This window comes from Camelus dromedarius, chromosome 32, assembly GCF_036321535.1.
Source record: "Camelus dromedarius isolate mCamDro1 chromosome 32, mCamDro1.pat, whole genome shotgun sequence".
Classification (NCBI taxonomy): domain Eukaryota; kingdom Metazoa; phylum Chordata; class Mammalia; order Artiodactyla; family Camelidae; genus Camelus; species Camelus dromedarius.
In genome coordinates this window covers 16,636,583-16,658,404 of record NC_087467.1, presented here as the reverse complement: position 1 = coordinate 16,658,404, position 21,822 = coordinate 16,636,583, and the positions used below count along the sequence as shown (strand labels likewise).

Genomic DNA, 21,822 nt, shown 5'->3' with positions numbered 1-21,822 from the left:
GGATACTTTCTATTTCTCTGTCTTCATATTCACTAATTTTGCAGTGTCTTTTTTGCTTTTAACCCCATAGAGTATTTTTTTTATCTTAGAAATTCTAACTTTCACTTTTTTTTTTTTTTTTTTTTGTATCTTTCATACCTCTCCTCTTTATGCTTATAGTTTCCTCTACCATCTTGAAAGTCCTGGTCTGAATTTTAAGACTGTGGGTCTGTTTCTATTCATTGACCGTTCTCTTGTTCATGGGCTATGTTTCTGCTTTTATATGTGCCTGGTAAATTTGCTTGAATGCTGGACACTATCAATTGTAGTTTTTGATTGCTAGACTTGGGGGGGGGTGGCATTTCTTTAAATAATGTTGAATTTTGATTCAACTTTCTACTCTGGTTTGTGGGGACAGGAACTATCCCCCCATGCAAACTCCAAGGATTATCTTGTCTATTCCTTACCTGGTATCAGTTGGACCCCTCCAAGCTTTGCATTCAAGTTCTGTTAGATCCAAAACCATCTTTAGTCTTAGGAGAATTTATTTCCACTAATAAGGCAATACCTGGCCAAGGATTCTACCGGATGCTCCGTGTATTACAGAATCTCACTCTGGCTGGCAGGACCAGGTACTATTCCCCACCTTGTGCAACCTCCAATTATTTCTTTCCCTATTCCTTTCTGGTGGTTCTTTCCTCAAGTTGGAGGTAGCTTCCTCTCATTCATGTGAATATCCGCACTCATATGCCTAATATATCTGTAGAGCTTTGCTTCCCAAACATTTTATCTTCAAAGCAATCCCTGAAGTAGGAACTGAGCTGAAAGGTGGTGTGCTGTACTGCAAGGCAAGGGGTCAGCAAACCCCCTAAGATGGTATAAAAAGTTACATGTGTGCACACTTGGGCCGGGGCGGGGGCTTCGGGGGAGTGAGGTGGCTGTCCTAGCCTTCATCGTGTTGTCAGAGGGATCCTATAGCTCTGGACCCCAAGAGTCCCTGCAACCCAGAGGACAGGCCCTGGATTTGCAGCCAGGACACTTGGCCAACTTAACTAGCTGTGTGGCTTTGGGCAAGTCACTTAAATCACTTAATCTCTCTGAATCCCCATTTCTTCACCATAAAAAGGACATGACCTGCCTACCTTGCAGGGTTGGGTGGATAAGAGGTCATGCATTTAAGAGCACTCTGCATCAACAAAGATGTAATAAATGGTGACCCACCCCTTAATTTATCAGGTGGCAAACAGGATGAGGTCATTTTGAAAACACAGGATTTTCTAGCCCAAGGCCATCCTGGCGCATCGACCTGTGGACTAAGGTCGGGAGCGGAGCTGGAGGCCCGAATCTGCTGCTAGGCGATTGCACTCTGACCAGACCTGGCTTCTTCCCCTCGGGCGCCGCTCCCAGTAAGGTGACTGAGAGTTTCCAGTTTATGCAGAGCAGGCTCTTGCGGGGACTCGACGCTGCAGGGACCATGGAGACCCTGAGCGAATCAGTCCGGGGGCAGCGCCCCACCGTGGGAGGCGGGAACTTGGCGTGAAAGACGGGGAACCCTGAGCTGGGCGGGCCGCTCCAGTCCAGCCAAGTTCACTCGCTTGGCCACGCCCCCGGGCCGCGCGGCCAATCAGCGCCCCCCGTGCCGGGCTGTGCACCCCTTCCCTCCTCGCAGTGTCCCGCAGAGTTGGCGGCTCCAGGGCGCTTGGAGACATGGCTCGTGGCAGGATCTCCCGGCTCTCCGTCCGCGACATACGCTTCCCCACGTCGCTCGGGGGCCACGGCTCGGACGCCATGGTAAGCGTTGCCCCACCGCCGGGTGCCCTCAGGCCTCGCCGACGCCAGGGCCCGCTTAGGCGCCAGGCACCCCGCGGGCCCCAGGAAGTTTCTCAACTTTGCATCCATTGCTTTTGTTAAGTGAGGAGGCCGAAAGGGGAATATGAAAGTATCCAGAAACTACCCACCCTCCTGGGTTTTTTCTTTTTCCTTATTTTTTCTTTGCTGGCGTTTAGCCTTTCCCGTTTTTACATTTACAATTTGCATTTTGCTGGCAATGGTAGAATGCTTAATATGCAACGACAGCAAAACAATGTTGTTGGGTTCCCACCAACGAACCCTTAACATACAGCTCTGGTTTCTTCTCAACTGAGAACTTAACGGGGTTTGTGGTGATGGAGACCAGGAAGCCCCTGGCTGGAGGGTTTGGGGTAGTGACTCTGCCTCTGCCACAACTTGCTGTGTGTCCTGAAGAAGACCCTAACCTCTCTTGGCCTCTTGGGCCCATCTGTGAAATGAAGGAGTCAGTTTGGCTGGGAAACCAGACAACAAGGTCATAACTGGGTCGTGTCAGAGGGGCATCAGGAAATTACCTGGAAACATGATTATAGAGGACGCGTCACTGTGAAGAGTTAAGTAGATGCCAGCCTTTGCAGGTGCACTGAAGAAAGCACTGGGTGTTTTTGCTCCCTGAGAGTGTTAGCAAGACATCCCACACCACCACCTTCCTCTAGTGCAGTGGTCCCCAAATATGAGTCCTGTGCAGGGTCTCCCCAAAGCCTGACCCCTGGATCCTCACTGCCCCTCCCGGCCTGCTCACGAATGGCCATACTAGAAAAACAAAGTTGCTGGGTACGTAGTGAAATGTGTGAAACATCCTCCTTGGGATAATGGTTACCTGTTACTTGTATGGGGGGAGGGGAATGGGTATCCGAGGACTTTCATTCACACTGTAACGTGTTGCCTCCTAAGCTGGGTGGAGGGCACCCTGATATTCATTCCATTCCATTTCCATACCGGAAATGGCCGCTTTTTAAAAAGTGCTTAAGTTATTTTTTTTTAAATGTCCTTTATTCTGAGATTAGGTTCTTCATGCTTTTCAAAATCCTTATGTGTCCTTTCTCATGTGATATTATGGTAAGTGGTGGAAACACCCGCTGGACAATCCTTAGTGGATCGCCCAAATAAATGTTTGAAATTTTACTGCTTGTAAAATCCAAACACCTGACCTGCTACAACCACCTCTGTCCCTCTGAGGTATAGCAGCTGTGGGGAAACCACACAATCTCTCCAGGCCTAGGTTTTCTCATCTGTAAAATGGGTATAACATTTGCCAATACCTGCTTTATACATGTAGAGACCCTGACACAGAAGTGTGGCTGTAATTACTGTTTACATATGAGGAAACTGAAGCAGAAGGGGCTCCAACCTTGTCTTTGAATTTATGATGCGTTGAGGTTGCTGCCTTACTGTAGAACAATTTAAGAAATGGAATTTATTGTCTCTGGCCTGAGTGGTTTATGGCCTCTAGGTCAGGAGAGATTATATCGGACACTGCATTGCAAGCTCATACTTAAGGACCTGCCTCCTGGAGATACAGTGTGTGTTTCAAGCTGCTGCCCTCCTTCCTTCTCCGAGGCCCAGGCTCAGCACCTCTCCTGTCTCACCCCACGCGCTCATTAAGACCCTCCTCCGTGTCCATGGCTTCAGTGCCCACTTTTATGCCAAGACTCCCAGATCTCATTCCTGGATCTTCCCTCTCACCTCTGGTCCAGCTGCCATCTGGGCACTTTTTACCTTCATGCTAAACACTGTCCATCAAAATCTGAGCTCATCCTCTCCATACCTGCCCCTCTCCCGCATCCTGCCAGTTGAAGTCACTTTTGCCTCATCTCTTTCTCTGATCGCCACCTCCTCCCCTGAAGGCTCCAGTGAAAGCTTTCCTTTTTCCACTGCATCCTTTCCAGAACTCCCTCTGAGCCTTATGTCCCAGCTTCTCCCTTGGGAACCTGATGGCCAAACCAGGCTGGTCACCAACCCTCGAACACTCTCCAGTCTTTCCCTTTTCTGTCCGTCCACTGCCATCACTGCCACTGTTACCTCACCTGAGATGTTCCTTCCTCCCAGACCCTCGTGCCCCTTCCCGGCTGCTGGAAATCTCCATGTCCTCACCTGACCAGTTCAGGTCCTCCTTTCACAGTAAAGCGTCCTCCAGCTTCCACAGCTCATCGTGCTCTAGGCCTGGCTTCCATCATTTGCATCTCTCCCAGAGACTTGCCATGCTCTGCTTCATAATCTGAGAGTTTCTGTAATCATAGCTTCCTCAAGTCAGCAGCCTGTACACTCTGATCCACAGCTGATGCTCAGTGACCATCCCACATGGTTCCCTCCCCTGGGCCCGGAGGCCAGATGCAGGGCTCCGTCCACCAGGGGCACCTACCCGTCCCTGGACACAGGGATGTAAATTCTGCCTCTTTGGTGCTCACTTTCCTCATCTGTAAGAGAGGGGTGGTAGCACCTACTTTATAATAACATTATTGTGAGGATTAAATTAAATTAAATCTATGCAAAATTCTTATGCAAAAAAAAAACAGTTGCCTCTGCATTCCTTATCAATGCGTTCTGGCTGGCCCTCTGCCTGGCTTTGGGGTCTCCATCATCTGCCCCCACACCGTTGATCCCATCTCATCTTCATTCCCTTCCAAACCAGAGCCCTTGATTTCTCTGACTCACAAGGTCTCTGGGTTCTTATTGCTCTCCCTCAAATGCGGCCAAGTGTCCTGGTCCCCTGTGTCCTCTTTGCTCTTCTCCTTTGAACTTCCATGGTATGTCTCACTGGCTTCAGTACGTGGCCTTGTACTTAGTGACCCTTCTCGCCTGGTTCTTGTGTGTTGGCTTTTTCTCCCCACCTTGTGAGAAATCTCTGGAGACAGACTTGTTTTTAATTCTTGCATCCCCCATATCGACAAGGGGTGTTGAGGTTTATAAACCCTGTCAGTAAACACTGATGATCAAAATACTGTTTGACAGTAGGAAGTTAAAAAAAGAGCAAAACAAAAATGGGCTGTCTAGAAGTTCATTCTTTGTTCTCCTGCAGTGACCTCTGAACGTGTGCCATTGTCTTTGCAGCCCTGCTATGAACTGCAGAGAGGATTAAGTCCAGTTGTACGGAAGAGCTTTCTGAAGCCTTGGCTTGTTCAGTTTGAAGCTCTTTGTGCATGGAACTCTGTTCAAAGAGCTGACAGGGATAGCTGTGGGCGCAGACTCCTGGGCTTAAAACTGAGCTGAATGTCCAAGGAGACAGAATTGTAAACTGGCATTAAACGCACACATTGCACTTGTTAAAGTGATTTGAATCCTTGGGGAGGACATTCCTTTTGTCCGTTCAGTGCTCCTGTGTTTGCTTTGGGAGCATGAACGGTTCCATCCAATCGGAGCTCTTGTTGCGTTGCCGGTTCTTATGTGATGTTTCCAGGCTTCTTTGGGGGTTCCTCACGCCGGCGGGTCTGGGTGGGCCGCTTCCCCTGCAGCACACAGACCCTGACTACTCGGCCGCCTACGTCATCTTGGAGACGGATGCAGAAGATGGACTCAAGGGCTACGGAATCACCTTCACTCTGGGAAGGGGCACTGAAGTTGGTGAGTTGAACTTTGTCTCGAGGCTTGAGAATGCTTGTTTCATTTACGTTCAAGTTCTGACTTTATTTTTCTCCACATTTACCTACTTGGAGTGAGTAAAAACAATGTTTCATAGTTGATTGATTTCACTGGGATAAATTTTTAAAATGCCAGAATTTGGCCTCTCTCCTTGTGGAAAATTCCTGAATCTCTGTCCATTTCTCTGCAGAACTTTGAGGACCAGAATGGGGTGTGTGCCTGAGGGTCGGGAGGGGGTGGCCGTGCGGTCGTGGAACAAGGCTTACTGTCACGTGCACAGTCTACCTGCTTTTCTAAACACTCCACACCCAGTCAGTTTGAAGTTCACTGCTCTTCTTGGCAGAAAAGGCCTCAGGGGCTGCCCAGTTTCACAGCTCTCCGCTGGGAAGAGCAGAGAGTAGAGGATGCACACTGAGCTACGAGTAAGCCTTTCTTTTCTCAGAGCTGGACGAGGGCTCAGCGGTGGTCTTAAACCTCCTTATTTTTGGAGATAAAGAAACTGAGGCCCAAACAGCGGCTCGGCTGGGACACAGAACCTCCTGACTACCCCAAGCGCTTTCCCTCCAGAACATTTACATACAAAATTACTTGCTTGCATACTTTTTTAATGCATGCACAGAGTATAAAATTCAATATGCACAAAAAGAAGGCGACTGCCAGATCAATTTCAATGGATCATAAGGGGCGGAGGCCGAATTGTGATCAGTTGAAGAGTCAGGGTCTGGGGAGGGAGGACAGAGACTCTAACCTCGGCCGTGATGGGACACCTCTCCTGGGGATATCTGCACTGTCAGCCCTCTCCTGGTTGTAGAAGAAAATCATTGGCTTTAATATCGTCGAGCAGATGAAAGGGGGGTGTGTGTGTGTGTGTGTGTGTGTGTAGGACAGGGGAGCCTTTCTTGAGCTTTAAGTGGACACCACCAGGCCATTCCAGCTCTCACAGGGCTGCTGTCCAGTCGCACTGTCAGCCAGGCCTTCAGCAGACTCTGGGGTGCCCCTGGGTATTGGGCACTCGGCCCGCACCGGGGAAATCTGACTTTAAAAAGATGGAGAGAGGGGACAGTGTCCTGCAGACAAGGAGAAGGAACGCACAAACTTCTCAGGGAGACAGACGTAAAAGAGATAATAGTGCAGCGTGGGAGGGACTTTTAAGTGGATACAGGCTACATGGAGAGAGGGTCAGATCATTGTACACGAGGGTCAGGGATGGCTTCCCAGCAAAGGTGAGGCTTTGAGATGAGCCTTGACGGGGAACTAGGAACTGGCAGGCAGAAGGAGGTGCCTCAGCCCTGATTCCCCGACTCCTCCCCCTCAGCAACCCATTTACTGTTAGTGTTTCCCCAAGGCAGTGGCCACTGACAGCCGCAGATTGGAGAGCTGTGTTTCAGCTTCTGCAACTTTAATTCTCTCGTGTAAGTTGAGCACTTTATGAAGTGGCTTCCTCCATCCTGCAGACCATACAGGGCGGCCCCCAAAGGTTGTGCACAACTCAGCAGGCTTACAACACGCCTTCTGGGACAAGCCGTGGGAACCACTCTCTGTTAACAACCAAGGCTTTGAACTTTGCTGACTTGGGCACACAGTGGAGGGACCCTGCCTGTGTGGTCACTACCCCGAACGTGAGGCCCTTCTCCGTGTTGTTGAGTCAGTGCTTGAGGTCCCCCCGACCCCGCCGTCCTCCAGTCCCCTCCCCGCCCCTGTCCGGACAGATGGATGGATGTCTCGAGCTGGGGAAATCAATTTCCATCTCTGCGCCAGGAACAAATGGCTCTTTTGTGGTGATGGAGTTGGCTTCCACCTGTTTCAGACACAGCATGACAGAACCCATTTTAATTGTAACTTTGCTGCATATTTCAGGTGACTCACTGCAGTCTCACCAAACGTGTTACATGGTGTTCAAATTAAAGTTGAAAAATATTCCATTAGCTCATCAGGGTTCTTCAGCAGCCTTTACCAGCTTACTTGTATGATCCAAAAAAAGAAAGAAAACAGTGCTTTTCTCATCGCCATGAAGGGCGTGCTTGTATGTAAGAGACACAGGGAGGTTTTGTATAATGTCAGGGTTTTTTAAGTAGGAAAAGAAAAAGAGATGGAAAAAAGCAGAATTTTTAAAGAGAAAAAAAATGGCCTTAAGGGCTCACACAGCACGAAAGCGCGGACACCCACAGTCCTCCGTAGCCCCTCCTGACTTGTCCTTCCTGGGAAGTGAGCCCTGGGCAGACGCAGTCACAGGGAGAACCCCTGGGCTGAGTCGGCAAGAAGCTGCCTTCAAGGCCCAAGTCTTCCCAGGTGCATTTCCCACCCGTTGCTTCAGACACGCACACCTGAGGTAGACTGTTCTCCACGTTGGAGTCCCAAGAACTTGCTTTCAAACCATCTTTCTCCTCAGATCTGACTGAGAGTAAAACTGCGCCTTTACAGCTGTCCTGTGAAATGATCTAACAATTTTAACATCGAAGCAATGGCTACACCAAACAAGTCAATCAGAATTTTCTATAATAAGTTCACTGCTTTGGGGCTAAGGTGATGACTTGATTATTCTGGCCATTTACACACAGACTCAGTGTTATATTCTCAGCGAAGGAGAGAAGGGTCTTTGTTGTGAAGTTTGTTGGTTTACTTGTTTTCACTTGATATAACACAGTAAGGTTTTTTGAATAAATTACCAAAAATAAGTAATTGATGGTAATGCTGACCTAAATGAAGATTAATTTTCAAATTAGTTACGAAGAGTAGTATATCCTAAGTCAGTGGTAGGAAATTTTTCTATTTCCCTTTTAATTCTTAACATTTTATATGTATTAAGCTAATTACAAATTCATTTCGTCTTTAATAGAGTTATGTTATGAATTCAAGATATTTTCTCTACTTGACAATAATGAAAAGGCATTTCTTTTTTTAAATTCTGTCCATCAGTCTTCTTACTCCTTCGGAGCAGTGGACTAGCCAGGTTTGGTGTCGAAGCTGACACACGGACACTTCACAAAGTTAACAGGAAAATGATCTGGGAACATGGTTTAAACTTTCAGATCTTGGTTCTGTTTTTCACATGGCACCCAATCAAAATGTGTTTGCTTTGTTCAGACATTAAGCTCAGTGTATATATTAACAGCTGTTCTACTGTGTGATGTTAGTTTTGACCACCACGGAAGACATATTTAGGGCAATTTTTAAAGGCATGTTCCTTTTGATTTAAAACTATTTTCATAAAATGTCCACGTGAGGTTGTTTGTGGTGCTTACGTGTCTTAATTTATTCACACCAAAACTAAACAAGAGTTAAATCCTCTTCAACAGTTGTCTGTGCTGTGAATGCCCTGGCACACCACGTGCTTAACAGGGACCTCGGGGACATTGTTGGTGACTTCAGAGGCTTCTACAGGCAGCTCACGAGCGACGGGCAGCTCAGATGGGTAAGGCGCCTGTTTTGTAAAACGTTTCTGTAAATACTGTTACTGAGGTCTCAGATGTCCTTTGATTGTAACAATTGTGAAAATAGAGACAGGCTTACAATTAAAACATTTTATTCAGATAAATTAGGGCTTGAACCATGTGGACAATCTGTATTTTGAGGTAATCTATTCCTTTCTATGAGACCTGACTGTGGACATATTTGGATCCCGAGAGCAATCTCTGCCCTTGTGGACCTCGTCTGTTCCCTGATCCGGAAGAAGTGGTCTAGACTCTGCAGGATGAAGTGCTGAGTGGCAACCTTTTTAAGGGAGAACTAGTGTGAATTAGAACTGAAGTTGTAGGAAGAGGTTATTCAGAACAGAAACTTAAGGGAAGAGCTAAGGTTAAGAAGACAGAGACCAGAGTACCGTTTGTGTGTACAGCGCTGTATTTGAACCTTAAGTTCAAAGCATGAAAACAGCGAGGCTGTAGAGGGAGAGTTTTATCACAGTAAAGTCTGTCTAATAGCTACGCCCTCGCCCTTGTCTCCTGACATCAGCTCTGTCTCTTCCTAACTCTGCTCAGTCTCCTGTCCATGCACAGGGAAAGGCACGTTGTCCACATTGCCTGAGATTTCATTCTTAACTTCTGCAAACCTGCAAACCAAGTCAAGCTTGCATTTAAAGCATCCCCTCAAAGGAGTTCCCACTGGCCAAATCTGGGACAGTTCAAGCATCAAAGTAAATATGGTAGTGCTGGCTTAGAAGTCCTTGAATCACATAAGAATCCATGAGTCTGTTCAGACAGCAACCAACCAACCAACATGGGGAAGCTTGTCATTACAGCAGAATAAAAACCAATATAACAAGAATGACAACATTAGAAAACCACCATATTGCGACTGTCATAGCTGTAACTGATGGAGGCAAGAATCATCACTGGATGCTAAAACTTGGGGGCAACATCAGTCTCTTTGCTTAGAGAGGAAAACTGACAGCCTCACAGTGGAGAAGCCTGACGGGTGCTGACTTACCCGAACGCTAAAGATAACAGCCGTAACCAAAAAAATGAGTTGGCAAACCCCACCCTGATCATGACGGCGCTCAGACCACCCAGACTGAGGAACACTGTGCAAGTCAACTGGCCTGTGCGCTTTAAAAAAAGTAATAGCATTTTTTAAAAGAAGGACATTTGTTCCAGATAAAAAGAGACTAAAGTGACATGTCAACTAAATGCAATATGTGAATAAAAGAAAGCACATTACTGGGACAATGGGTGAAATCTGATGGGCTGTCTTTGTAGGTAACGGTATTCGATCCACGGGATAATCCCTGAACTTGGTCCTTGTACTACGGTCATGTGAGAGAATGGCTTTGTTTTTAGGACTAGGCTCTGAAGTATTTAGGGTTAAAGGGACATTATATCTGCAGCTTATTCTCAAATAGTTCAGTAGAATACACTTTACTTATATTATATATTATATTTACCTATTTATGTATATACACATAGATGGATGGGTAGACAGAGGAGGGGGTGCACAGGAGCTCTTTGTACTATTCTTGCAAATCTTCTCTAGGTCGAAAACAATTGAAAAAAGACCTTAATCCCTGAGCTTCCATTGCCATCTTTTAATTCATGAAGTATGTCCCTGGCTAGGAGACCTGAATATCTTTTTTTTTTTTTTCTGAGAAGTGCTGGTGTGTTTTGCTTCCTAACCAGATCGGTCCTGAGAAGGGCGTGGTGCATCTGGCGACGGCGGCCGTCCTCAATGCCGTGTGGGACCTATGGGCCAAGCAGGAGGGAAAGGTAACCCTCAAAGCAGCACCTCTGTGACTCGGGAACAAAGCAGCAGGTGACCGAGGGACACCCATGGCCTCTGAGCAAAGACAAACACACAGCAGGCTCCCAAAGGACATAGGGAGAATCGTCTGATTATTTTTCTCTGCTGAGCAGTCCTGGCAGCTGTCAGGACGTGGCAGGGTAGGTTAGGAAGCGCTGAGGACGACGGGGCAGCACTGGCGAGGGGCTTGGAGGCAGCGTGAGAGCTGCGGGCTGGCAGGTGTGGGTTGGAGAGCTGGAGTTGCCACTAGCGCATTCACTGTTGGGTACTTGGCACATGTTTTACAAATCTTTGTTTTTTCTTCAAGCCTCTGTGGAAGTTACTTGTTGACATGGTAAGTAAATTCTTTACTATTCTAATTGTTTCTGTAAATGAAATGGATTACTTGCCTTTTGATGGCCAGTAAATACACTCAGGACTGTCTGTGGACCAACCTCTATCGTGCTGATCAAGCCCCAGGGTGACACCAGGCTCATCAGTCCATTTAACTTGTGCTGAGAGCGTGCCTCCCGCCAGGCCCGCTTTCCAGTAGCTGGACGGGTCAAAGCCTGCATCCGAGGTGGGGAGGGAGTGTGCAGGCCTGAGGACTTTGTCAGCAGGTGGTGGTGACCCTTTGAAGGATTCTGCACTGAAGAATGTCAGAATCAAACAATTTGTCACAAAGCCCAAAGGCCCTTTCCTGGGCAGGAGAAGCACATGTATGTGCGGAAGCAGATTCTTAGAAGCATAACCTGCCTGTGAACTGACGGCCTCTCCGACCTCCTGTCTCGCTGCCAGGACCCCCGGAGGCTGTTATCCTGCATAGATTTCAGGTACATCACCGATGTCCTGACGGAGGAGGAGGCCCACGGTGAGTCATCCTCCCGCGATGGAACTGGGAGCTTTCTGGTCCACGCGACGTGGAGGCCACGGGGCTGCGTGCTTTGTCGCCTGAAAGAATGATGCTGCTTTTAATTTTTTCCAGAAATACTGCAGAGAGGTCAAGTTGGTAAAAGAGAGCGAGGTGGGTTGTGAGGAGATGCCCTTCATTACTTTGGCATTCGTTGTCCACTGCTGAGTGTCGCCGTTCTCGGGGGGTTCTGGTCATCGTCCCCGGTGCCCCATGCCCCGCAGCAGGCTGGCAGGCAGACGGCTGAGTCTGGGTGAAGAATGCCTCCCCCTGGGACCTCTTAGGTCGGGGTTCGCTTCAGCCGCTGCTGAGAGCCAAGCTGGCCTTCGGGTTACCCTGCACGGCACCAGAAGGCCCTGGGCCGGTGGGGCCGCCCCTGGGGATGGCCGGGCCCCCAGGGTCTGAACCGTGGGGGTGGCACCGGAGGGGCTGGATGACCGCCAGGCGGCAGCTTGGCCACAGGCAATTCTAACGCTGAAGGTGCCCGCGAAACACCAGATTTTGACGAGCATCGTGTTTCCACAGAAGAGCAAATGCTGACGGAGGGCTACCCTGCCTACACCACGTCGTGCGCCTGGCTCGGGTACCCGGACGCCACATTGCAGCAGGTGGGCGCTTGAAGCTGGTTCTGTAGGTGCGCTTTCTGGCAGATAAGTGATGTTTTCCCGTTAGCCTTTCTGAATCTCTATGTATCTGGAGGTACTTGTCCACGAGCAAAAGGAAAGGCATTTCCATTGTGACCTAGTGAGCCCCACGTCGGGCTCCAAAAGGTGAAGCCGATTCCCAGGCAGAGGCCGGGGCGTCACGTTGTGCAGTGTGATCCCGAACCCCGCCGAGCCTATTTCCTCACTGCGAAGAGGGAAGATGATACCGGTCCCGCGGGCGGTTTCGAGCATTCCGATAAACGCTGCGAGTGGCCCGATGCGCGCAGCACAGGGGCGGGTGCCTGGTGTGCAGTTTACTGGCCCTTTGCTCAGCTACAGCTGAGGAAGAGAACGGAGACGAGCCTCTGTTACTTTTTCATCCGTTACTTCTGTTGATGCCACGGAATATCCCAGCTTTAAAAAGAGGGACAGAAATGCTCAATTCCCCATCCAGGAATGATGTGACAGTTAGAGAAAGGGTTCCTGTAGAGATGAGGAGAGAAAGTCACCCTACAAGGGCAGGCAGTCATGCTCTGGGCTGTTTCTGCTCTGAATTTCAACAACGCTCGGTGATTCTCCTGGTTCATGGTTCAGCCATAGCATTTGTGAAGCCAAATCAGAGATGACCAAGGTGCTACTTAGACCTCGGAGAGTGTGTGCTGACGGCTCTCCTCCTTCCCCCACAGCTCTGCAGCGAGGCACTAAAGGACGGCTGGACCAGGTAACTTACTTGGGTCATAATGGACTGGACTCTGAGTTAGCACGAGGGGCTGGTCGGTGGAGAGGAGTCAGGACCCAAAGGCACCAAGGAGGCCAGGAGCAGTCTGGGGTGTAGCGACACTTACGTAAGAGGAGTTTCAACTGAGGCCAGGCTTTCTCCAAAGATGAGATGTGAATCTAGTTAGAATCCTAGGACATCAGAGTTGAAAGTGATCACTGATTTCAAGCACAGGTCTGGGATAGAAACCCCCTCTTTATTATCAGTAACAAGTGTGGATTCCACTTCTACTTGGAAATCTCCAGAGGCAGCAAGCTTTGTGGGGCACTTTTGCTTTGTTCGAGGGCTCTGAGTGTTAGAAGAGCTTCAAAGCAGTGAACCCTTTGCTTCCATATAACTTCCAGCCACTGGTCCCAGTAATTCTCCTCGGAGTTCTCCCAGGAGCCACGGTCCTCCTCGTCCCCAGGGGCCTCCTCTCCCAACACCATCTGCACGTGTCTGCTCTGCCTCTACTCCGGGGTCATGGGCCCCTGGGCATCCTGGGGTTTCCTCTGAGTAAACTGGTTGTCAGTGGTCTCAAATCCTCAGGCTGTGCAGGACGCAGAGGGACCATCACCTCTTGATCTGGTCACTGTGAGTCTGTCAGTGCAGCTCAAGGTGGACACTGTGTCTGTGACACGTCACCACACTTGCCACCTGGCCTCCTGCTCGAAGTGCAGACCAAGCCCTGGGTGCTTGTCAGAAATGAAGAATCTTCGGCCCCACCCTGACCTGCTGCATTGGAATCTGCATTTTAACAAGATCCCTGGGTGATGCATTGGCCCACTAAAGTCTGAAAGGCACTGAATTCTTGTTAATTCTTCAGCTAAGAGCTGGGGAGTGAGAACTTGCTGGGGGCAGCATGAAGCAGTGGAAAGAGGCTTGGGATGTGGTGGACTTGGAATGAACATCTTGCCTTTCCCCTCCATCCCCTGCAGTACCTGCTGTGTGACCATGGGCAACTTGTTCAACCTCTCTGAACCTCATTTTCTCTCTCTATACAATGAAAACAATAGTATCTGATGGTTCTCAAAGTTGCTGTCTCTGAAAAGGACCAGCAGAGTCAGGATTCATAGCAGGTGCTCAGTAAATGCCGGCCCCTCCTCTCTCCCACGTACCCTGGAAAGGCTGAAGCAGTCAGCTCTGCATCAGAGAAGGCTGAGGAGAGATTTCCTAGGCCTCCGAGCACAGGAAGCCTGGTGTCCCGAAGCTGAAGCTTCCACCTGGGATAGAAATGTCTTTAGTGTGTTTGTTGCTGAAACAGCAGAGGATTTGGGAGGAGCTTTTTGTCAGCACGGAGTGTGGGGGATGTGGAAAGTAGAGGGAGGCCCTCGGGCAGCCTGACAGCCGCGTGCAGAGCAGGGAGGCTGGTGAGCGAGGGAGAGGGTGTCGTCTCCTCCACGTGGCAGTGTTACATCAAGCCAACCAGGCTCTCCTGATGACCGAATCTGGGGCTTGGGGTCATGGGAAAGGATGTAAGACTTGGGTCTCAAGAACAGTGGCTCATCGACAGATGAAGGGAGCTGCCTGCCAGCAGCCGGCTGGGGCATGAAGGAGCCTCCGTCCCTCTGCAGTTCTGTGATGGGGTGGGGTCCCTCCCTCCTCTAGCCTCAGGCCTGGGCCCCCAGCCCCCAGCCAACCTCTGAGATGATTTAGGATGAAGCCCTCTTGTAAAGGGCCATGGAGTAGAGGTAGCTATCAGTTGTGCTGTTCACATTTGGAATGGAGCGGGATGCCTTGCTGGGCTCCCTTCCTAGCTCTGCTCTCCTCAAGGCTGACTGGGCCTTTTTTGTTCTTAACTCCTTTTCACGGCACAGCAAAAACTCAGTGAATGTTATTAAAGACCTAGCTGCTCTCTCCGTCCCTGGACTTCAGGTCAGCAGGTAATTTACAGTTCGTGGCCCGATACTGAGTGAAGAGATACCGCTTGCAGGGTTATTTTTGAGTGACTTGTCTCAAGATTGGGAAAGGGCAAGAGTTTACTAGAAAACGTGTCCTGTGAATTATTGACGGAAACAGTCACTTCTGCAGGAAGTCTAAGTGTCTTTGCCAAGTCAGCACAGATCTAAATTATGAGACCAAATTTTTATTTTTTATAGGTTTAAGGTAAAAGTTGGTGCTGATCTCCAGGATGACATCCGTAGATGCCAACTCATCAGAAACATGATTGGACCTGAGAAGACCCTGGTAAATATACCCTCCCCTACCTGTGAGGAGTGAGCAGCCTTGTATGAGAGGCCTCTGTCCAGGGCCAAAGTACAGCTCATTCCAAGCAAGGGTTAAAGAGCACTGGGGACGTTAACACCATGTCAGTGGAAGTACAGCTTTGAGGTCTTGGAGTAGGCGAACTCTTTAAACTCTCAGCCCTCTTGATTTTTTTTTTTAATTTTTTATTCTGCAGAACTAGTTGAGTAAGATCAGCTTTAGGGATTGCTCATTTGTGCTAGCATGGATGTGCCTGAGCAGACAGGTCTCCCATTGGTGCCCCAGTGTGTCAGTCATTTAATCTCCCTTAATAGACCCGCACCCCTGGTTCACCAGGGAGGTGGGCCTCAGGGAGCCATTGTTCAAGAAATGCTGGAACTTTTGCCGAGATAAATGTAATCCTGACTGTATTTTTTATAAAACATTTCTTATTACATGTCAAATATTTTCATAAAAGTCACAGATGTTTCTATGAACTTTTGGATGCATGTTTCACACATGAAAACAGAAGTCTGAGTCCTCGACTTGGGATCAGAAGTCCCATTATTTACACGTGAATTAATGCTACTCTTGTGTTATGAGCTCATCCTCGTCTCAGTAATTTACAATACAAATTGATTCTGGGCACACTGTCCTCTGGTTCCCACAGCATCCACCAAGGGGCCTCTTACCACTTAGCACATTCTACTAGAGGAATCCATCCCTGTGTCTGTTTTCTCCAAGTGTGATGTCGGGGAAGGAGAGACCTTTTCTTGGTCTCTGCATATCGAGCACCTGGCCTGCAGGCAGGCTCCCCGCACAGAGAGAGCCAGAGCCTTGAGGTGAGAGGCCTGGATCGGAGCTCGTTATTTATTTGACTTACTGTCCTTGAGCAAGTTACTTCTCTGCATGTCAGTTTTCTTACCTGTAAAAATGGGTTAACGTGAACTGCCTCATAGTTATTATGAATATTAAATGGGACAGAATCCATAAAATGCCTGGTGGAGTAGGTGATTAATTAATGGTGGAGTTTGGGTTATTATTGTGCACACAGTAGGCAACAGCCAATCAGTGACTATTGAACAAACTCGGTATTAACTGTGCATGACTTAGAATGTGATAAAACAGTTCCTACAAACAAGCAAGCCTGCAACACCAGTGCACTTGGCTCCAGGGCCAGCCAGCAAGTCTCCTAGGCCCAGCCCAGAGCACTTCCGGGCCTCACAGTCGCTCCCTGAGGGGTTTGTATCTCCTCTGAGGCAGTATCTGGAGCCAGAGTTCACCTTGGCGGCTGCTCTGCAACCCTCTTTGTAGTGGCTGCGTGCTGGGCCTCAGCAGTCAGTGGCACTGAGGGACAACACTTGCCCCCGGGAGCCACCACCCTGCAGCAGGGTCAGCAGCGGGCAGACCTCCCCACCAAGGCTCTCTGCCCACAGATGATGGATGCCAACCAGCGCTGGGATGTGCCCGAGGCCGTGGAGTGGATGGCGAGGCTGGCCGAGTTCAGGCCGCTGTGGATTGAGGAGCCCACCTCCCCCGACGACATCCTGGGACATGCCGCCATTTCCAAGGCAGGAAAACCACTGCTGCCAGGGTGGTCGTGACAGCCTGAGAGTCCTGGGCTCATCCCCTTTGACACTTCTGTTGTAGAGAAAGTAAACTGCTAAACGTTGGAAGGCTACCGCCAATCCAAAGGTTAACAGACCTGATTCCCATACTTTGTAAAACATAGAACTCTGACTGGTACTCAAATATTTTACTCACCCAGATTGAAACAAAGTGTAGATTCCTCTGGATTTGCTTAGCTGACGTCAAGGGCAGGCCTCCCCACGAGAAGGCTGCCCATCCGCTCCCTAGGACCCTTGCACCAGGCACTTCCCGGGCAAATCCACCCGAGCTGCAGGCTGGCTTCTCTCCCCTTCAGGTGTAGGAAGAACCTGACACTTCAGAACATCTGAGAAACATCCTGTCTTTCAGGAAAAGTCTCCCATTAGCCGAGTTCACAGCAGTGATCTAGAAAGCCTGAACACTGGGTGGTCCACTTACGAGGAGGCATAGCTTCTGGGAGCCCGAGATTTGTGTGTCCTCTGACTGAGCAGCTCCATCAGTAGCTGTAGTAAACCAGAGCCCAGGTGGGAGGGCGGTGAGGCAGCGTCGGGCGGGGGGACGGGGAGCAGCCACGCTGTGCTACAGAGAAGGTTCCAACACCTCCCCAGGTGAGGAATGAGCTGAGCTGAACCTGCAAGGCAGGACCTCAGGCCGCCCACGGAACCTGAAGGGAGGTGGGGGTTTAGAATGACCCCTGAAGGGGGTCATCAGGGAGACAAGAGGGCAGTAAAGGGAGAGATGACCTATAGGAAGGAGTCAGCCAGAGGCTGGACCCCGTGAACCACTGCGGAACGGCCGTGTCTGCCCCCAGCCCAAGCACAGGCTTTCTCCCCTGCACACGCCCCCGTCCTGTGCACACACGCACTCCCCTCCTGGGCGCACACATCCCCTTGGCCGCCTTCTGCTGCTTGTTAAACCTCACATGGCTTGACAGCAGGGATGTTTCCTTCTTGAGCTCTAAATAGTTTTAAACATTAGGTGTCTCAGTTCAAAATTTAGGAGAATAACACCAGGTGGCCTTATATTTTACAGGCATTGGCCCCACTGGGAATCGGCGTTGCCACGGGAGAACAGGTAAGTGACGGCTCTTTGGGGTCAGCACACGCTGGCCACTGATTGAGGACACTGGCATACGTTAGGCTACATCACCTGTTAATCTGGGTTGGGAGATTTTCTTAATATTACAAATTGTATCATTTTATAGCACTTTATAGAGTCCGGAGTCAGATAGTCAAGAGTTGGTATATTTTTGTACAATTTCTATTATTAAGGTCATTTCTCTTTTTCAAATTCTTATCAGAATTTACAAGGCAGCAATTTAAAGTTGCAGGGGCGTAAAATGCACTGTGTGGTTTTAAGAAAGCCAGCTTCCCAATTGTGTAAACATGCCTGCGGGCCCTTTCTGTGCATATAAATGAAGCACAAGCGCCTGCCAACACGCGCGGCGGGCCGCGAGCGAGCGCTGCGGGCAAGTGGATCCCGGCTTCCCTGGAGAAGGGAGCAGCGCCGTTCTGCCAGGCTTCTGTTCTGTCACCCGCGCCACCTGCTTGTCGCCATCCCTGTATTTCAGCCCGGTGTTTCATCTCCCACTTACCAGTCGCTGCGGCGGTCACGCCCGCATAGGTGGCAAGCGGTGTGACTTTCATGGGACACACGGCTCCGCCAGCAGATGTGTAGTGAAGTGGGTGGGAGGCCCGGGCTGGCTGTTGGGGCTCGGTGTGCGGAGTGAGAAGGAAGAGTGGGTACAGGCCAGGCTTCCTGGAGGCCACTGACGACCCACTCGGAATTGGCACGGTGCCAAGTTTTGAGGTCCTGAAGGCTGAGGCTGACTCTTCCGTTGATTTATCTTAATTCTATTTCCAGTGCCACAATAGAGTGATATTTAAGCAGCTCCTACAGGCAAAAGCTCTGCAGTTTCTCCAGATCGACAGCTGTAGGCTGGGGAGCGTCAACGAGAACCTCGCGGTGTTGCTGATGGCCAAGAAGTTTGACGGTAAGGGTGCCGCTTCCCCGCCTGTCGCACACCTGCGCTTCCCTCTGGAGTTTGCCATTTTGACTGTTTCCTAACTCTCATTTAGGCTTAACCAGGGAGTCTGATGATTTTCATCCTGGAATTCCAGTCTTTGTTGTTGTTTTTTTTTTTTTAAACCGGGTTTAATCACTCTCAGGCACTAGGGAAAGCCACAGGTCCCCCGATTTCACATCCCCCTCTCTGCCCCACTTGGCATTAAGTAGAAATCTGTCTTCGTTTTAGTTCCCGTGTGCCCGCATGCTGGTGGAGTTGGCCTCTGTGAATTGGTGCAGCATCTGATTATATTTGACTTCATATCTGTCTCTGCGAGCCTTAAAGACAGGTCAGTGATGTGGCATCAACTTCAGGACTGTCTCCCAATCCAGGCCAGATCTTGAAAAATTCTGCTCTCATGACCAGAGGCACTAAGAACCCTGTCCCCTGGCACATCAGTAACTCCCATGCAGTTTTGCTTCCACTTCACATGGGGCAGTAACAACAGAGACTCGCCACTGAATAGACTCCTTGTCTTCTTCTAGAGGGTGGGTTCCTGGTAGCTGACTGGCTGTTTTCTAGGTACATGGCAGGGCGGAGGCAGTTTGCAACCAGATGGAAACCAGAACTCCTTCCAAAACCAGCTCCTGTTTCTGACTTTCTGAAGCCCCCGCTTTCATCACATGTGTACTTTCTGCTTCTGTCCAGTCTCTCCCCAGCACTGGAGTCGCCATGATCTGGCTGCATCTTCTAGTTCCATTTTATTTCTTAACATGTCCCAGGGGAGCTTTAAGTCAGGACAGCCTCCTTCCAGTCACCTGCAGACATGGCTTTATTATGCTTTTCTTTCCTCCTAGAATTAAATGTGCTGTTGCAGTAAGATCTCGAGGAGCACCTCATGAAAGCATAAAGACACACATGGCAAAGGTGAACATCAGGTTCAGGAGTGAGAGCGATGGGACTGAGACCAGCTGGGGGCTTAACTGTAGAGTAATGGCTCTTCCTTCAGCTGGGTTTTAGTATTATGCCTGAGATAGTTTAAACTATAAAAGTGAACACTCCGTGATTATTCTGCTTTTGCCCCTTCACTTCAGTTCCTCAAAGCAGGACCAAGGGGGAGTTCCGGCCAACCTTGATGGTCCTGCAAGTTTTGAGGGACGGGAAAAAGAGGGTCAGCCCTAACCCACGTGCCCAGGAAGGGGTAAGAGCCTCACGCCCCGCTGAAAGCCAGCCTCACTGCTGGGGCTGCCGCTGTGTAAGCAGGACCACCACCAGACACAGACGCCCCGAGCTGTCACACAGCATCGCCGCGCTGTCACCGGCGTGTGGAACCCCATTCCCTGGGGCCAGTTCTTCATCTGCAGCCTGCTCACTGTGGCTTATACAGGGCACAGGGCACAGGGCCTGCCCAGCATAGCTGTTCATTAACCGGTGACAGCAGTAAGGCAGGAGGGTTAGATCGCGTGGCCCAAGTCACAAAGCTAAAAAGTGGCTGACACCAAACTTGGTCTGATCCTAAAACCTGTGCTTTTCCTTCTTCTAAATCATTTGTGTAGCTGTAAGGGACCTCAATTGGTGACTTTAATCTATTCATCTTTCAGCTCAAGGCATTCAAATAATCCCAAATATTTACGGAGTCTAAGTTGATACCTTTTAGGTCACAAGACATTTGGTTAGGACTTAATGGTTCATTTCATTCAAGCCCCCACATTGCTTTACTTCACAGATGAGAAGAACCTAAGGTCCAGAGGGTGAAGGATTTGCATAGAAACATGTGGTATCGACCAAGCCTTAACCAGTCTACCCTTTCTTTGCCTTAACAGTTAGCACCACACGACCTCTCTAACTGCAGGTAGTATCGCCCCAACCTGATTCCTTCCTCCTAGGATGTGTGAGTATGTCGACCACCTGCACGAACACTTCAAGTATCCTGTGAGAATCAAGAAGGCATCCTACATGCCCCCTAAGGTGAGCCTGGCCAGCGAGGCCCCCCCCCCAGGATGTGCTGCCAGCCCTGCCGTGCTCCTTGCGAGCTAGACCCACCCCCCAACCCCAGCACAGAGCTTTGTCTCCTGACAGCCTATTTTCAACATCTAGAAACAAATGGCTCTCTAGTCAACGTCAAATTCCCCAGGCCTGAAGGTCAGGATGTGGGGGTGAAGTCGCCCCGACAAGGGTTCTCTAATGCCAGCCTTTCTTCACCAGCTGGACCTTAAAACATCCACTCTTCGTGCCACCCTCACCCCCCCCCCCAACAAACAAAAAGTACCTGGCACCAGCTAGGAAATTTTAGTGAACTGAAGAGTTCTGACTGCAGTTGTGTAATCTGGGCCATTTATCGTCCTGTTCACAAGATGGGGCTCATTTTCACCAACAGAGGTCGAGCTGTGAAGGGAGTGTGGTTACTACCTAATCCTGAGACACAGTAAGGTGTGCCCTCTCCTCCATTTCAAACCTGAAAACTTTTTAAAATATTACTTCAGTGGCTTCTGGCTTAGATTTAAAAGCATTTCTAGAAGCAGCAGAAATACATAAGATAATAGCCACCTGAAACAAAAGTCATTGAACACTACACCATTTTTTGGCTTTGCTAGGATGCTGGTTATTCAACAGAAATGAAGGAGGAATCTGTAAAGAAACACCAGTATCCGGATGGTGAAGTCTGGAAGAAGCTCCTTGCTGCTCCAGGGGATTAAGAATCCAGCTCTAACACCTTTTGCTTTTCTAAGTGAATAGGCTTAAAGTGTGTTGCATATGGTTTTACAAAAATAGAAGAAAAAAAAAACCCCTGCCACTCAAAACAAGTTCAGCTGAAAGTCACACTAACTTCAGGCCTCAGCTCAGTCATCATTAGCACTTGGTTCTTTCAGTAAATAAACGCATTCTCCTACATAATCCTTAAACAAAGCTAGATCCAGCCAACTCAAAGTCCAGGAAGATGTTCTTAAATAATTTCTATCCAGTGCTGGTACCCAGACATTAAACTGTACTTTGAAAATAAGCAGCATATTGCATTATTTGTTGGAATAATTCCTTATTCTTTCTTTTTAACACTTAGTCATAAATTAGCATCATAACAAGAGTCCTGCAGCAGTAC

General features: G+C 49.2%; 1 protein-coding gene across 2 annotated transcripts; it reads left to right on the top strand.

Annotated features, from left to right (window-relative positions):
- The first annotated feature begins 1,508 nt into the window (after window positions 1-1,508).
- On the top strand, window positions 1,509-21,726 carry ENOSF1 (enolase superfamily member 1). Of its 2 annotated transcripts, none has more exons than XR_010378691.1 (16): window positions 1,509-1,770; window positions 5,280-5,388; window positions 8,703-8,818; window positions 10,518-10,604; window positions 10,946-10,972; window positions 11,416-11,488; window positions 11,603-11,641; window positions 12,053-12,135; window positions 12,858-12,892; window positions 15,028-15,115; window positions 16,549-16,683; window positions 17,753-17,794; window positions 18,584-18,713; window positions 18,975-19,074; window positions 20,549-20,693; window positions 21,320-21,386. XR_010378691.1 is itself a non-coding variant. In XM_010976626.3 (16 exons), exons 1-16 carry the CDS (start codon window positions 1,687-1,689, stop codon window positions 21,419-21,421), a joined length of 1,332 nt encoding a protein of 443 aa, XP_010974928.1. In that variant the 5' UTR covers window positions 1,515-1,686; the 3' UTR covers window positions 21,422-21,726. The 2 variants fall into 2 exon arrangements, 1 of the variants encoding a protein (XP_010974928.1); XM_010976626.3 differs by having other exon boundaries at window positions 1,515-1,770; window positions 20,612-20,693; window positions 21,320-21,726.
- The last annotated feature ends 96 nt before the right edge of the window (window positions 21,727-21,822 follow it).